Here is a 15739-nt window from a genome sequence, read left to right as displayed (position 1 = left end):
AAATTGTGTTTTCAAAATGTCCACAGGGTCAGAAGTGCCCACAGATGAAGAAATATCCAATAAGAATTAATTTTATTGTCCTGTGATATGCAAAGTGTATCTTCTTTCCAGTCTGAATAGAGAACCAGATGTTAATCTTAGGCTACATCTTTTCAAGAAACATGGCTGTTTTTGATCTTCTTTGTGCCTTTCATCTCTTATCAGTATGTGGCGTAATGAAAAGAGAATGTCCATCATCCACCTACAGTAGTAACTTTAATCGCGATAGTAAGCCAGCCCTTTAAAATTTAAGTTAGAAGTTCATGTAATAGGCCTACCTGTTGTTAGTTGGATTAATTAGACTTGTGGCAAGATACCAAAATCCACAATATATGGCTTTGCTAAAGAGCAACAGCTTTCTAATTTAACACTGACCTTACTGAGCATTAACAAGAATTATTCTTCACTAACTGTCCATTGCTGGGCTGCTTATATCAACATTACAATAATCAGCCAAAGTTCTGCTCCGAGAAAGTTAAACAAAATCTGTTGTGTGATGCCTGCGAGACTTTGTGAAGGAATCGCATAACCAGAGGCCATCTGTTAAACTGTTTTTATCAAGGGCGTGCCACTCCTTCTCAAAGAAGATGTGAATAACATTCACGGGATGAAGATTGAGCACGGATATAACACCATCTGTTTCTTGAGGGGTGTTGACACTCTGTATGAAATAATTCAATTCTTCCTCTACACTGTATATTTTTACTGAATGATACTCATTAGGCAGAATGAAACCACAACATATTCCCAGTGTTTTTACTTTGATTTGGATAAAAGGGGTTAATGCAGTGTAACAGCTGTGACAACTAATGAGAAAAGCAGATTGTTAAACAATCATCAGTGGCAAGACTTTTTCATGATCTAAAGGTGTGATTAGCAATCAAAATATCACAAGGTCTAAAAGCTGTGAATGTATAAAATTGAACTAAGGTGCTTTAAAGGGATAGTTCACCCAAAAATGAGAATTCTGACATTATTTTATTCACTTTCAAGTTATTATAAACCTGTATGCTGTTATTTCTTATTCTGGAAAATAAAAGAAACATTTTTGCAAAATCTTTACACAACCCTTTATATATAATGACAGTGATCTTTTACAAATGTAAAAATCTTTTGAAAGTTTTCCTTTTTGGGTGAACTATTCCTTTAAGAAAAAATGAATAGTCCATCTAATCATGTCACTTGAAATGATGAGTAGTACTTTTGTATGTGACAAAACTAAAAGGAGTGTGAATGATACACTCTAAAAAAAAGATGGCTCTTTAAAGGGATAGTTCACCCAAAAATGAAAATTTGATGTTTATCTGCTTACCCCCAGGGCATCCAAGATGTAGGTGACTTTGTTTCTTCAGTAGAACACAAATGATGATTTTTAACTCCAACCGTTGCAGTCTGTGAGTGGTATAATGCATGGCAATGGGAACACAATCTATGAGAGTAAAAAAAACATGCACAGACAAATCCAAATTAAACCCTGTGGCTCTTACGGAACTTACGGACTTACGGAACGAACACGGCACCAGTTCCGTTTTTTCCGTCAGTTGAATAGGAAAGGCGTAGGACATACAGCATAAGCTTTTTGAAGAATACGGAAAGCGGAAGCACGTGCAAGCCGATCATTTGTGTTTATAAAGCATATATATTTGTATTTTTGTAGAAAATGACCGATCGTTTCGCTAGATAAGACCCTTATTCCTCGTCTGGTATCATTTAAAGCCTTTTGAAGCTGCACTGAAACTGTAATTTTGACCTTCAACTGTTTGGAGACCATTGAAGTCCACTATAAGGAGAATAATCCTGGAATGTTTTCATCAAAAACCTTAATTTCTTTTCGACCAAAGAAAGAAAGACATGAACATCTTGGATGACATGGGGGTAAGTAAATTATCAGGAACATTTTATTTGAAAGTGGACTAATCCTTTAAACTACGCCAGAGCGCGTACACACCTCACGCACCGGATGCCGTGCGCGTGCTCAAGGCAGTTGGACATAGTGGTGTATTAGAGGTAAAAAATGATATAAATACTGTTCGGTTTCTCGCACAAACTGATCGTTTCGTGTCTTAGGACATCAATGTGTCGTCACGAGCCGCAGGGTTTAATTTGGATTTGTCTGTGCATGTTTTTTTGACTCTTATAGATGGAGTTCCCATTGACATGCATTATACGACTGACAGACTGCAACAGTTGGAGTTAAAAATCATCATTTGTGTTCTACTGAAGAAACAAAGTCACCTACATCTGGGATGCCCTGGGGGTAAGCAGATAAACATCAAATTTTCATTTTTGGGTAAACTGTCCCTTTAAAGGTTCTTTAAACATCGTAACAGTCCTGAAGAACCTTTATATGCTGAAATGGTTCTTTGTGTTATAGTTTAGATTTATTTATTCCCAGCCTTTTTGTTTTTCAAATCTGTAACTGTCAAAGCCACATTATTACTGGTTTTCTGTAGCTCAACCATCCAACCATAATTAAAGAGGTTATTAATAACACCATTAAGGTCCTATATAGCACTTTCAAAGCATGGTTCTTTATGGAACCTTATAAAAAGGGTTTTATTTAGCACCAAAAAGGGTTCTGCTATTGTAAAAAGTCGAAGAACCCTAATTTGGTACTGTTTAGAACCATTTTCATTTAGAGCGTTTATTTGTCTGAACTTTTACAATGGTTCTGAGGTCATATACCCCACATGCTCTTCGGTTAAGACACTCATTTCCATTGTTCAACAGGTTCTCGTTGCACCTCAAGACCAATCTTATAAAGGGTTGACCAACCTAGCTGTCCTACCAGCTGGATATCTGACTTGTTCTATGTGTAATAGACAGTTTCTGTTAGGAGTTTCTGCTCTTTTAAAACATGACCCCCATAAAACCCAGCTGTGCTCTTTGACCCACTGACTCAACTGGTTACAGTCTTGGGTTTAGCTCCGTTAACTTTCTTCTTTCTGAAATGTTCATGTAAAGTTCATATGGAGTAGAAATATAGTCAAGGTCAAGTCAATACCCTTCCACTCTAAGTTTACTGAAGGCTTTTAAGCACTTAATCTTTTACAATCCTTTTTTGTTTGGATCGGTTGATGAATTTTTATATGCTCTAAATGTATTTGCAATATCTTAGCATCCTCTGTTTTCTTCATCTGTTCCTCATCCCAGCCTCTATCTTGACGGGGGAAAGATAGGCCTACTATTACAGAGAATTACTTTCCAGTGCCTACTACTTTTATTACAGAGCATATTGGCTACCAAATTTTGCTTTACCATTCCATAAATTATGTTATATTAAAGTTTTGTAGATGTTGAAGAGGACAAATTATATGTTTAAAAGTGGAAATATGGGTTGAGAGAGAGAAAGAGAGAGAGAGACCCTGCGTCCCAATGTCCATATATCCATCCTAAATAGTATGTGAGATTAAAATAAGTGTGTCCCAAAGCATAGTATGTTGAAAAGAGTATGCCAAAAGTCCCCGGATGGTCTACTATTTCCGGTAGATTTTCGAAGTGTGGATCCGTGAACACTATAAAGGCTAATATTGCCCACAACCCATTGCACTTTGGATGAAGATTCAGTTCAGAACTACAAACACGAGTAAAAAGTGTTAAAAAAAAAAACTACAAAACATTTCGGATACGCGCGACCGACGCTGAGAGGTTTGAGTGACTAATAATCAGTTCAACCAGATAGAAAATATTTATTTAATGTTAACCGTGTTATATTTCATCTGCAATACCAATGTGGACTTTTATAAAGATCCGATTGGCCATTAACTTTTAAATGCATCATTATGCATTAATATGAGGAGAGTTCTCCACATGTAAGACCCACGACTTCAAATCAATGTGGTACTGCATTTCTCTCCGATACGGTAGGAAAATAACTAAATGAAATGTGGTGGAGGATGTAAGATGATTGACAGGCCAGTGACAGGATGCGACTGAGAGCAAAGACGCAATTGTATGACGTGATAGTATGTCCCAAAGCTTGTCTACTCTTTTGCTACACACTCAAAAGCATGTACTTTTTGTTCACAGAAAGAGTATAAGTAATCGAATTGGGACGCAGCATGAGTCTTTAAATGAGTTGATTGCTACCCTCTGCTGGTTTTGATTTGAAAGTACAATTTGAACTTTTGCATCAACTTACTACAAAACACAAAAGCAACGTCCGAAACACTTAACAACAATGAAATAGAAGTCATTTAGGCCAAAAATCCCAAAATGAACATGAAAGAAATAAAATATGAACATTTGCTATTTGTTGCAATTGCTAAAAACTTTAAAAAGAATAAATATAAATCTTTTTTTGCCTTTTTTTTTTTGCACATACACACAGTAGTATTGTCAGTTATATAAATCAATTGTATATTATATATATATATATTTGATAACTGAAGATATAACTCATTGGTATCCCTTGCAATAAAATGTTTCATACTTAAAGTGACTTTAATTCATAGTTTGATGGTTGCTAAGGCTTCTCTTTGTTTCCTCAACAATGTCCCCACTGTGCTCTGTCCACATGCAGTCTCTGAATGAGAACTTGAAACTCTTGCTGCCTGGCAACCTCTTTTTGTTGTATCCAATGCTTCATGCTGAGCTGGCTTTAATTTTTTTGATCAAGCACAGCAATTTGAACTCTTCACTGTCTACTTAGTCATGGCTGAATGACAGCCACTCTGCTGCAAGAAAGGTAAGTTGACCTTGATTTTAAGAATTCTATCTATCTATGCATTTATTTATTAAAACTTAGTTTTGTTTTTATGTTATTTATTCTTATTAACATTAATATTTTAGCTATATTTTTATATATAATTACATTTCTATCTCCTACTGTAAGTCATCATCTTGCTCCTGCTTTTGCATATATAATGGCATTTATCTATAACTGTAAATGAGATTAAATGAAATTGTTGGTGCACTGAAAAGGTTATGTTCTTATACAGTATAGGCTACATGTTTGGTCTCAGATCATTGCTCTGAACATGACTTATTCACAATGAATCTTCCTGAGCTTTTGGATACTACCACGTCTTTTGACCTCAGAAGAAAGTTGCTCTTTTCTGTGAGTCAAAACTTGATCTCGAGCCGGAGTTGTGGACTCGTTCCACCACAAGTGGTTCCCCTTGATCCATGGAACGTGAAAGCTCCTGACTTCACCCCAAAACTCTACAGATCTGTGGGTTTGCCACGGATTAAGAGCAAAAACATTCACCTGGTTAAATCAAATGATAGTGTGGAACAAACATCTTTTGTTTTGGAAAAGATTAAGGATGTTACTCCTTCAATATTATCTCCACATAAAGAACAACCATTTATCACGTGCTACAAACCACCAGACTCGCTAGAGACAAAACTGCTGTTTGTAAGAGCAGGGACGAATCCTGTCGGGCCTTACAAAAATCCCAAACCTCACAACTTCAGACCTGTAAGTTTGTATAAAGATTATTGCTTATATTATCTGCACTGCACTGTATCAACACTAGATGACAGTCTTTATGAGACATTTAAACACTCCTTATGCGATTGCAGTGTGCTGAGGGAATGCCAGACATGGTGACTTCTGTGGAAAAGGACCCAGACTGCTTGTTCTTAAAGTCTCAATGCCTAAAAGCAGGTGAATTATTTTCACTAAGACATCACGCCTTAAAACTGAGAGAAATATGAATGGTTTTTCCAACATTGAACATTGGGTTGGTATGAATTGTGTTGCATATTATTGCCATTGCGTTTCCACTGTACAAGCAATAAACCATTGTATGGAACAAAGGTCTTTGAAACCACCCAGTAACCCAACATACATTACTGATAAGCTTTGCATTTTATTTCAATGTCTCAACAGTCACTGACATTCATCCTGACCTGAACCCTCCTCACAGAAACACAGTGAGCAAAATAGACACTTTCAAACCGGAAGAGCTTAAATGGGACCCAAGGCTCATACTACCAAAGACGCCATGGCCCCCAAAATCTGCATCTTATACAGTGAGCATGGAGAGAACACTCATATTTTATCTTCTAGCAATTAACAGATTTATTAACTTTTTTGGAAACATTTTACTTTCTGTATCACAGAGATATCGCCGCAGAAGAGGTGTATATAGTGCCTTAATGGACCGAATTGAAGAAAAGTTGACCAACTCCTGGAGGAAATGAATCTGTTTTAAGAGAAAAGAAAGAAGGTTGCCAAGTTTGCTGTTTATTGTCACTCACATTATTATAGTTGTTTATTACACACTTGCTTTCTGTTGATAAACTGTACAAACAGGCAAAGATGTTGTTTTTTTTTATTGCACAAACAAAATAAATGTAACCACTGCATTAATAGAAATGTTACTGATGCAAAAACTTGAGAAAATGAGATCCAGGCAGTCCAGCAATGATTATGTCAGAGATTAAATTTGAATAAGGAATAACAAATTTATTAATTAAACGTTATAGAGACAGATTAATTGAGTAATTAATAGTTAATAACAAAATCTAGAGTATTGTAAAATCCAGAGTATTGTATCTAATAGATGAAGATCAGAATATACAGAAAGAAGGAACAAAACTAAGACATTTGCAGAATGAAATGAGAGATAGAAGAGAAGAAGCAGAAGAGCAAAGAAAAGCAAAGGAAAGCAAAGGAAAAAGCTAAACCATCAACATCCATTTTGTACCATAAGCATAGGGAAATTTACATCCCACTCAAACTTATGCTTTGGTCTAATAAGAAAAGGTCAATTTTTGACCAAGGTCAATGAATAATAACCATAAAAAGTACAATAAAGAGTAAATACTTGAAAATATGATGAGGATTAATATATGGAGTAGGAGTACATGAATATATGAAATCAAAAGTAATATTGATAAATCATAAGCCATAAATGATTAACATGAAATATGAATAAAATGCATGAATATTGACCATTTTGGATCCACCAGTTACAAACGAGATGTAAATTAAATTTTGCTTTAATATTAATAAATGTCTTAATACAGGCTATATTTTTTAAATATATGTTTCATATCATGAGAAATTTAAACTATAAGGACTTGTAGCTTTCTCGTGTGTCTCTTTGCATTCATTATGGGCGCATGTCCTTCGTTGACCAATCATTTTAAAGGTAAACAAATGAGCTGCGTGTGCGCGTGAGTTCAGGCGCGCGCTTCTCCAGTCAGTCAGCGGCGCGCAGAGCAGAGCTGCTAGGGCGTTAATGAATGACGCTTTCTAGCGAAGTGCGAAGTCTGAACGGTAAGTTGAATGGGCGACTGTGAGTTTAGTTTTAAAACTTTTACCTACAGATAAGGGATACAGAATCATCTTTATTTTCTATAAAAGCTAGTTTTGTCGTCGCATCGTGATTAATTCATTATACTGCCCCAAGGCGCGAGCTGTGGTTCATGCGCTTTAAACATCCACAATCTTTCTCCAGAGCTGCTGTCACTTCGATTAAGGTAATATTTATATACGGATATATTAGTCACTTTTTCGGATGGATAAATAGGACGCCTTCGTTGCATTCAGAAAAGTTTCGTTTTGACAGGTGGAGTGAAACTACGTGCTCACCAGAGCTCTCTTATCGCGTTCACTTTCATTGTTAGACCACCCTGTTTATCAGTTTCTAGGGAATATTGCGTCATGAGATAATAATATTGCGTACTGAGATCTTGTGGGTTTGCAAATGTATGTTAATATTAATATCATTTTTACATTAAATAAATGCTCCTTCTCGAAATTTGTACAAGTTAGATGAACTATGACGAAATACTATGAAATATTGCGAGATTTTGGTTGTAATGGAGTATTGATATATTTTATATACCTTTATATAGACTTTGAGTTTGTTTATGATACTATACCCTCCTAAATGTACTGGAAATATATAAAAAAATAACATTTAATGTAATTTTATTTTAAAGTACACATTTAGACACTGCTTGTAACCTTTTCTTACAGATAAAGTGGGACAGAAGTTTATAATTTATAAAAAAAAAAAAAATGTTAAAAATATGTTAGCTGCTACTGAAATGCTACAAAATGTCTTTTGAACAATATTTTGCAATGAAAAGTGGTAAACATTGGAATTGCATTTCTACGAAAATCCGTTTCATATCAGCTTAAGGTGGTCAAGTTGATGTTTGGAACATTAAAGAGTTAGTTAACCCAAAAATGACATTTCTGTCATTAATTACTGTCGTTCCAAGCCCGTAAGACCTTCGTTCATCTTCGGAACACAAATGAAGATATTTTTGATGAAATCCGAGGGTTTCTGAACCACACGGCAGCAATGTCATTGCACCTTTTGAGGTCCAGAAAGGTAGTAAAGACACTGTTAAAATAGAAAATGAAATAAAATAAAATAAAAACCCTCGGATTTCATCAAAAATATCTTCATTTGTGTTCTGAAGATGAACGAAGGTCTTAGGGGTTTGGGACGACATGAGTGTAACTTAATAATAGTGTTGTCACGGTACCAAAATTCCAGTAGTCGGTACCAATACCATAAAAATGTTATGGTTCTCGTTCCCAGTTTCGGTACCACAGCAAAATCTGTTGTAACTATTTTACTATTTCAAAACATATTAAATATGGTAATCATATATATAAATATTTGGAGCGTGTGTGTATATATATAATGAAATAAATTTTGAAATATAAAAAAAATAAATAAACGCTCAAACATCCATTTTGTAACAGACGTGCGTGTTTATTTTAGCTATTCCTTCAATGAAATGACACACTACAGCCTGTAAAACTGAAATAAATATCCGTAAATAATGGTAACCTAAATAATAAGAAAGATAAATATTATTTAAAAAAAAACATTCGTTTTTTATTTCTACACAAAGATGCGTCATATAGCCTACTGCTCTGCTCTTTGAGAGGGATGTGGGACACGAGCAGGAAAGAGACCATTTCGCTTTAATAATATCTTCATGTTATCTCCTGATGTTACAAGAAACTGACACTTGTTGTAAATGGTCTGAAGAGTGAGTTATCTTCACACATTTAGGCTATATTTGATTTAGTGCTGCCCAGGAAAGCGAAAGTAAAAATTACCAGCATGTGTGAAAAGCGCTATACAAATAAACTTGACGCGCCTTATGAAGTCTAATAACAAGCACAAACTGTGTTAAATTGAAACTGACGTGCAAGCGAAAAGGATTCTGTCCTACGGTGTTTTTTCTACTTTACCACAGTAAAGAATGCGAATAGCCTATAATAGGCCTAAAAGCGAACGAAAGGAAGAAACGTTATAATCCCGTGCGTGAGTTAAGATTTGGGAAAAGAAACAGATATTCCATGTTCAGTGGAATAACTAATGGAATATTGTTAAATTCTCTGATAATCGGGTGACCAGATCGTGATTCACAAAACAGAATACAAAGCTTAAATTTATGGACTCACGTACCTCTCTCATTCGGCATGAACCAAAATGTTTCCATGGCTGCGATGTCACGTTTAATTGCTAACCTATTATTTCTTTTGTAAACAAAGCTTTGTGCTTCACTCGTGTCATATTCAAGTAAATACTGCCACAGCCCTATCAGTGAGTACCGAATATACCCGGATTCTCGGTGCTACCAGTACTACAGAAATGCTGGTATCGTCACATTTTCAAAATTTCAGTACCGACTTGGTACCGAAGTACCGGTACTTTTGACAACACTACTTAATAATGACAGAAATTTCATTTTTGGGTGAACTAACCCTTTAATGTGTATAGTGGTTTACCAGCACTAACCAGCTTAAGCAAAGTCTACCATGTTAGTTTAACCCTGACCAGCTGGTAGTCAGTCTTAAATTAGATCCATTTGGACAAACTATGTTGAAACCATTGTTTGATATGGTCTACTATGCCATGAAAGCTCATAACAGTATAATGATTTATGATCACGTGCTAGAAGTAACCCACTTTACCTGAAAGTCTAATTTTGTTTGACATGTAAAGATAAAGTGGGACAGTAATTAAAACAGATCCTGACAAATAATTAATTGTCATAATGCAACCATGCAAATTGTACTAGATCATTCAATCACCATTTAAAAACCACCATGTGCCTATGTATGAACTTCTAGGCACGCATTGGATGTGCAACTGGGGTTTTGGACCTATGGAACATCATCCTAAACTTGTGTTGTTCTCACACTCCTGAGGGAAATGGGGAACGGAATATCGGAGCAACCCAACTTTCTTTCCAGTCTTCCATTCTTTAATTCTCTTCACATCTCTATCCTGGGTCTGGACTCTGCAGGCAAAACAACGGTGCTGTACCGTCTGCAGTTCAATGAGTTTGTCAACACTGTCCCCACCAAAGGTTTCAATGCGGAGAAAGTCAGAGTAGCTGTCGGAGACTCACAGACAGTGACGTTTCACTTTTGGGACGTTGGCGGCCATGAGAAACTGCGCCCTCTCTGGAAGTCCTATACACGATGTGCGGATGGCATCATGTTTGTTGTGGACTCTCTAGACGCAGAAAGGATGGAAGAGGCTAAGACTGAGCTTTACAAAATCGCCCGCTCCACTGAAAATCAAGGAGTGCCTGTGCTGATTATTGCTAACAAGCAGGACTTGAGACAGGCTCTGTCACTGTCACAGATAGAGACCATGCTGGCGCTCAATGAACTGGGACCCTCTACGCCGTGGCACCTGCAGCCCACCTGCGCCATCATTGGTGATGGCCTCAAAGAGGGACTCGAAAGACTTCATGACATGATCCTAAAACGAAGAAAGATGCTCAAACAGCAAAAACAGAAAAATAGACCGTAAATGTATTATATAAACGGAGGAGAAAAGAACAATTACAGTTTAATGGTTGTGAACTGTCATTTTAATGTGCCCAGATTTGGTTAGAACCAACACGCACTTTAGTTGTTTACTTTCTTGTTTACTTCTCTGGTTGTTTACTATCACTTAGAAATATAATCTTAATATAAAGTTTTTTTTGAATTATTACACTGAAGGATGATTGGTGTTGTAGGTTTTATTTAGAATGTTTATTTGCAATAAAGGGGCTTTCTTTGTTTATTCTAAATTGTCACGTAATACTTGCACACAATGAGACTTTTAAGTATTTTTTTCATTTTAGGGTCAGGTAATTTTTCCTTATACTATCATAATAGAGGAATACCTTACCTAACAATGAAAAAACTGTCATTTACTCATGTTCATGTTATTTTAAACTGAATAACGTCTTAAATTTCAGTCTGTTCCTCACACAAAGCTATTGTATGTGGGGATGCAATATATCACAAGCTATATCTTTTATCCGTCGAGAAACTTATTTGTATCGATATTGGATATTTAATTGTGCATGCATTTTTACATTTATATTACATATACTTAATCTTTAAAAACGCTAATATTTTAATAACACTGTTAAATGTAATCTTCGGCAAATCTCAAAATTTATATCCATTTTTCATACTGCACTTTCTAAATTGATTTTTAATTTTTTGCTTTATTTATACAAAATAGTAAAGAATTTCAATATGAGCATTTATTGGTTATTCATTAATCAGGGGTGCGTTTCCCGTACAGTGACGTAACTCGCTGCTTCACTACCATAGTACGATGCATCGTTGAACAAATCAACTAGCTAGTCACGACTGTTTCCCGAAACCGTATTGTCGCAAACCTGTTGTTCAGCCATGTTAGTGAAAAAAAGTAAAAACTTCTTTAAATTAATCTGTTTGAAATCAAATTAATGCTAGATTTTTTGCTATAAATTACGGATATGGCATCTGAGGACTAATTCTCATTTTTCTCAGTTATTTTGCTTTATTTCCAGATTCAATTATAGGCTCATTCTTACGTACCAGAGCACGTACGCACATGCACACTCTTCAAAAACGGTGCTTAAAATCTCTTGACAAACTAAAATATGTAAATATGTACGTTTGTATATATTCGAAATAAAAGATATACATTGTACTTAATGTCAGCTCGCTTATTTTGCTCAAGATAACAATTAAGTCCACGCGTCATATAAACAAGAAACTATGCTTCTAACCACAGCTCAAGAGCTGTCCTTCCAACCACACAAGTTTGCGAATGTTCGTTTGAACTATGGTTTTGGGAAACACCAAATCGTTGAACTATGTTAGTAACGATGGAACTTGCAATGTTAGTTGGCTAACGATGCTTTTGGGAAACGCACCCCAGTATGGGCCAGAATTTTAATATTGGTGCATTCCTTATTTTATGGCATTAGAAAACTTAGAATGTACAGCATGAGTTATATGGACAGCTTTTATGATACTTTCATGGTGCTTTTGTGTCACTTTTAAAGCATGAAAGCTTCTGTCCCTGGTTATTTTACAGTAATTGTCATACAGATTTGGAACATGATGATGAGTAAATGACTGAATTGTTATTTTTGGGTAAACCATCCCTTTAACTCATCCCTTTAAAGTGCATGAGTTGGAGCCTTGCACCACCACATTCTTCTTTGGTTCAGTAACACTAAGGTGAGAATGGAAAGCAAATGCCCATTTATCGTACATTACAAGACTTCAGATAAGAAATGATCCTTTATCTATGATGCATCCACCTTTGCAGGCATCAGAAGCACTCAAATAGTCCAACTGGAGGGGATTTATAGGATTTGTCTGCTGTGTATCACATGCGTCCCTAAATTCCAGTCCTGACTCGTAAATCCAGAGCGACTGGGACTCTTCCCCCCATTCCATTGATGTCAGTAATGCTGAGCTGGGATGGTGACAGACTGGAAAAAATCTGCAGTGCAGTTTCCATTCCCACACTTTCACTAGACTGATACTGAACTGCAGGTCAGTATCGCACCTGTAGGATATGGAAACCCAAAATCACTTTTGTACACTTCAACCAAACTTAAAATTTATCAATTTCATTGGTTAAAATATAAAATATCAAACCAAATGGCATCTGTTTACAGGCATTTTCTCAGAACTAACTATACATTTTTTGTTTTCGTTAATTTTCACACAAAAATACTTATTTTGTATCTACTGCAATGACATTCATGCATTTTTATACTTTATCTAGCCCTCGGTTCATTATGCAGACCTATTTTTCCTGCAAATTTTTGTTTATACTGGGGAACAAAAAAAGAGCAGATTATCATGTGACTGCTTGTAAAAGAATAGAGTCTAACAGAGAAAGAGGGAGTCTTTTTTGTTATAATGGCACTTTTCTAGAAGTCCAAAATGCTTTTTTAAGCAATGGTTGACACTTTCACTTGTTACAAGCAGTTTTAGACATTGTTTCAAGGAAAACTGTGAGCTTGTGTTCAGTTATCTCAGAAACCCTGCAGTGCAGTCTATGAGATTTTGTGGGAAAGAGAGAGGTGTAGCGACCTGGCTCTCCATGCAGGCCCCCCTTCACTCCCCCACCCCGTCTGTATCTGATGACAGTGTGTTGGCAGACTGCTTTTGTTCAGCTCTGCTCTCATCTCATTCCAGCTTGAAGGATGAGGTCGGGGTAGATGGAGGTCTAGTAGCTGTTTTCCCCAGTCCTTTTGTCTGAAAAATAATTCTCAGTGGGTTCAAAAGAGTGCTGCAACTCAGTGTTCATTTTGACAAACATCATGTGATTAAGAGACTTTATGAGCTAAATAAGTAATGTTTTGGTCTTTTAGAACTAAGTAAACACCATGTTCTGTAATCACAAATGTCTGGTTTATATCAGTGTGCTGCCACAGATAATGTGATCACCACAAAGATCTTAATCTTGTTTAGCATGGTAAATACTGATTGCATTTAATCCTTAAGGCTTTAGTTGTCATAAGGACTGTATTCATCATGATGTTCGTTGGTCCAGCCATGTCTGGTCCAGTCTAAGCAATACTGCATTGAGAGCTAGCTGGTGCTTGTCTCAAAGAAACATTGGTATCTGGGTTCCCACGGTCATGGAAAACCTGAATGTGTTATTTAAAATAGTGATTTTTGGACCTGTGGAAGTAATGAAAATTAGTAAAATCACAGTAAACATCTTGTTAAATTTAATTGTAAATATAGGTTTTTAAAGGTATTGCTTGAAAATATTTAAAAGATTGGGGTTAGTAAGATTTTTTTTTTTTTTTTTAATGTTTTTGAAAGAAGCTTATACTCATCTAGACTGCATCCATTTGATCAAAATACAGTAAAATATTTTTAGAATTTAAAATAGCCATTTCCTATGTAATATATTTTAAAATGTAATTTATTCATGTGATGTAAAGCTGAATTTTCATTACTACAGTCTTCAGAGTCACATGATCCTTCAGAAATCATAATGATTTGCTGCTCAAGAAACATTTTCTTGTTGAAAACAGTTATGCTGCTTAATATTTGAGGATTTTTTAATGAATAAAATTCAAAAGAACAGCATTTATTTGAAATGGAGGTTTTTTTGTGACAATGTAAAAGTCTTTACTGTCGCTTTCGATCATTTGCCTCCTTGCTGAATAAAAGTAAATTTTTTTTTTTTTTTTTTTTTTTTATAAATCCTACTGACCCCTTTCACTTAATTATATAGAAAAGATATGGCATAAACATTTCATGTCCATATCGCTCAGTAAGTGTAGTGATGGAAGTATTTCCTGCGATAGTATTTCCATTGTCACAATGGTAGGTTTTTCTGTACAGTTTACACAGTGCTGCATTTGTCTTTGTGCAGATAGTGTTACCAAATAACAATAGATGGTTCTTGTAAGTGAGTTATTTAATCTGTCATGCCACATAATTACAGAAAAGAATTTAACTCATTAATTAATGCTGTAGTATGAGGAAAGTATTTGTTAGTGGTGTATGTCAGGGAAAAAGTAGCTAGCAAAGAGAACCTTCTGTGAGTAAAAGAACAACTCAGTCAAGTCCGACTAGTTTTGTTCTTCAGAGCAATGTGCTTTTTTTTTTTTTTTTGGTGTGAATTTCTCCCTCCTTTTTTCTCCGTGCTGTTTATGTAGAATGCTTTGCTAAAATTAGTTTAGCTGACAAGTGATAGTCTCAAAAAACTTTTTTAACCTTTAGTTCGAGGAAGTCAAAAGGTAAAAAAAAACTCTGAGTTATCAGATAAATGACTTTAAGACTTTTGCCATGGAAAACAGATGTACATAAAGCCTACCCCCCCTTTTTAAAAGCACAACCGAACTGAGCAATACTGGTTGTTTTTTCTGTTGACTGGTAACTGCTCAATAGACAGGTCTCTACAGATCTCAGCAATACCAAGTATTTAACAATATTTTGCAATAGAAATTCAGTTTAAGAATGAGTCAGCATGCATGTAGAAACAGATACACAATCAGCACAATCACAATCATTTTCACACAATGTGGTGTCAGAAAAAATGTTTACAGTATATGCAAGTGTTTTAGATGCCTGTACAATTTTTTTCATCCGAGATAACGATCAAAGGAATGTCATGAATGAGATTATATCCCATGTTTACTCATTTTCTTTGTGGGACACCAGGTGAATTTAAAGGGTTAGTTCACCCAAAAATGAAAATTCTGTCATTTATTACTCACCCTCATGGTGTTACAGACCCGTAAGACCTTTGTTAATCTTCGGAACGCAAATTGAGATATTTTTGTTTAAATCCGATGGCTCCGTGAGGCCTACATAGGGAGCAATGACATTTCCTCTCTCAAGATCCATTAATGTACTAAAAACATATTTAGTACAGTGGTTCAATATTAATATTATAAAGTGACGAGAATATTTTTGGTGCACCAAAAAAAACAAAATAACGACTTATTTAGT

At 35.6% G+C, this 15739-nt stretch overlaps 2 protein-coding genes across 2 annotated transcripts; both read left to right on the top strand.

Annotated features, from left to right (window-relative positions):
• The first annotated feature begins 4463 nt into the window (after positions 1-4463).
• si:dkey-30e9.6 (uncharacterized protein LOC564083 homolog) lies at positions 4464-6706 on the top strand. Its single transcript, XM_051862686.1, has 5 exons — positions 4464-4726; positions 4980-5461; positions 5566-5650; positions 5876-6018; positions 6109-6706. The coding sequence occupies exons 2-5, from the start codon at positions 5033-5035 to the stop codon at positions 6187-6189; spliced, it is 738 nt and encodes a 245-aa protein (XP_051718646.1). The 5' UTR covers positions 4464-4726; positions 4980-5032; the 3' UTR covers positions 6190-6706.
• A 438-nt stretch (positions 6707-7144) lies between these two features.
• On the top strand, positions 7145-11055 carry arl4aa (ADP-ribosylation factor-like 4aa). Its single transcript, XM_051862690.1, has 2 exons — positions 7145-7270; positions 10100-11055. Exon 2 carries the CDS (start codon positions 10182-10184, stop codon positions 10788-10790), a length of 609 nt encoding a protein of 202 aa, XP_051718650.1. The 5' UTR covers positions 7145-7270; positions 10100-10181; the 3' UTR covers positions 10791-11055.
• The last annotated feature ends 4684 nt before the right edge of the window (positions 11056-15739 follow it).

The sequence above is a fragment of the Ctenopharyngodon idella genome, chromosome 15 (genome assembly GCF_019924925.1).
Source record: "Ctenopharyngodon idella isolate HZGC_01 chromosome 15, HZGC01, whole genome shotgun sequence".
NCBI lineage: Eukaryota > Metazoa > Chordata > Actinopteri > Cypriniformes > Xenocyprididae > Ctenopharyngodon > Ctenopharyngodon idella.
This window is presented reverse-complemented; position numbering and strand designations above follow the sequence as displayed.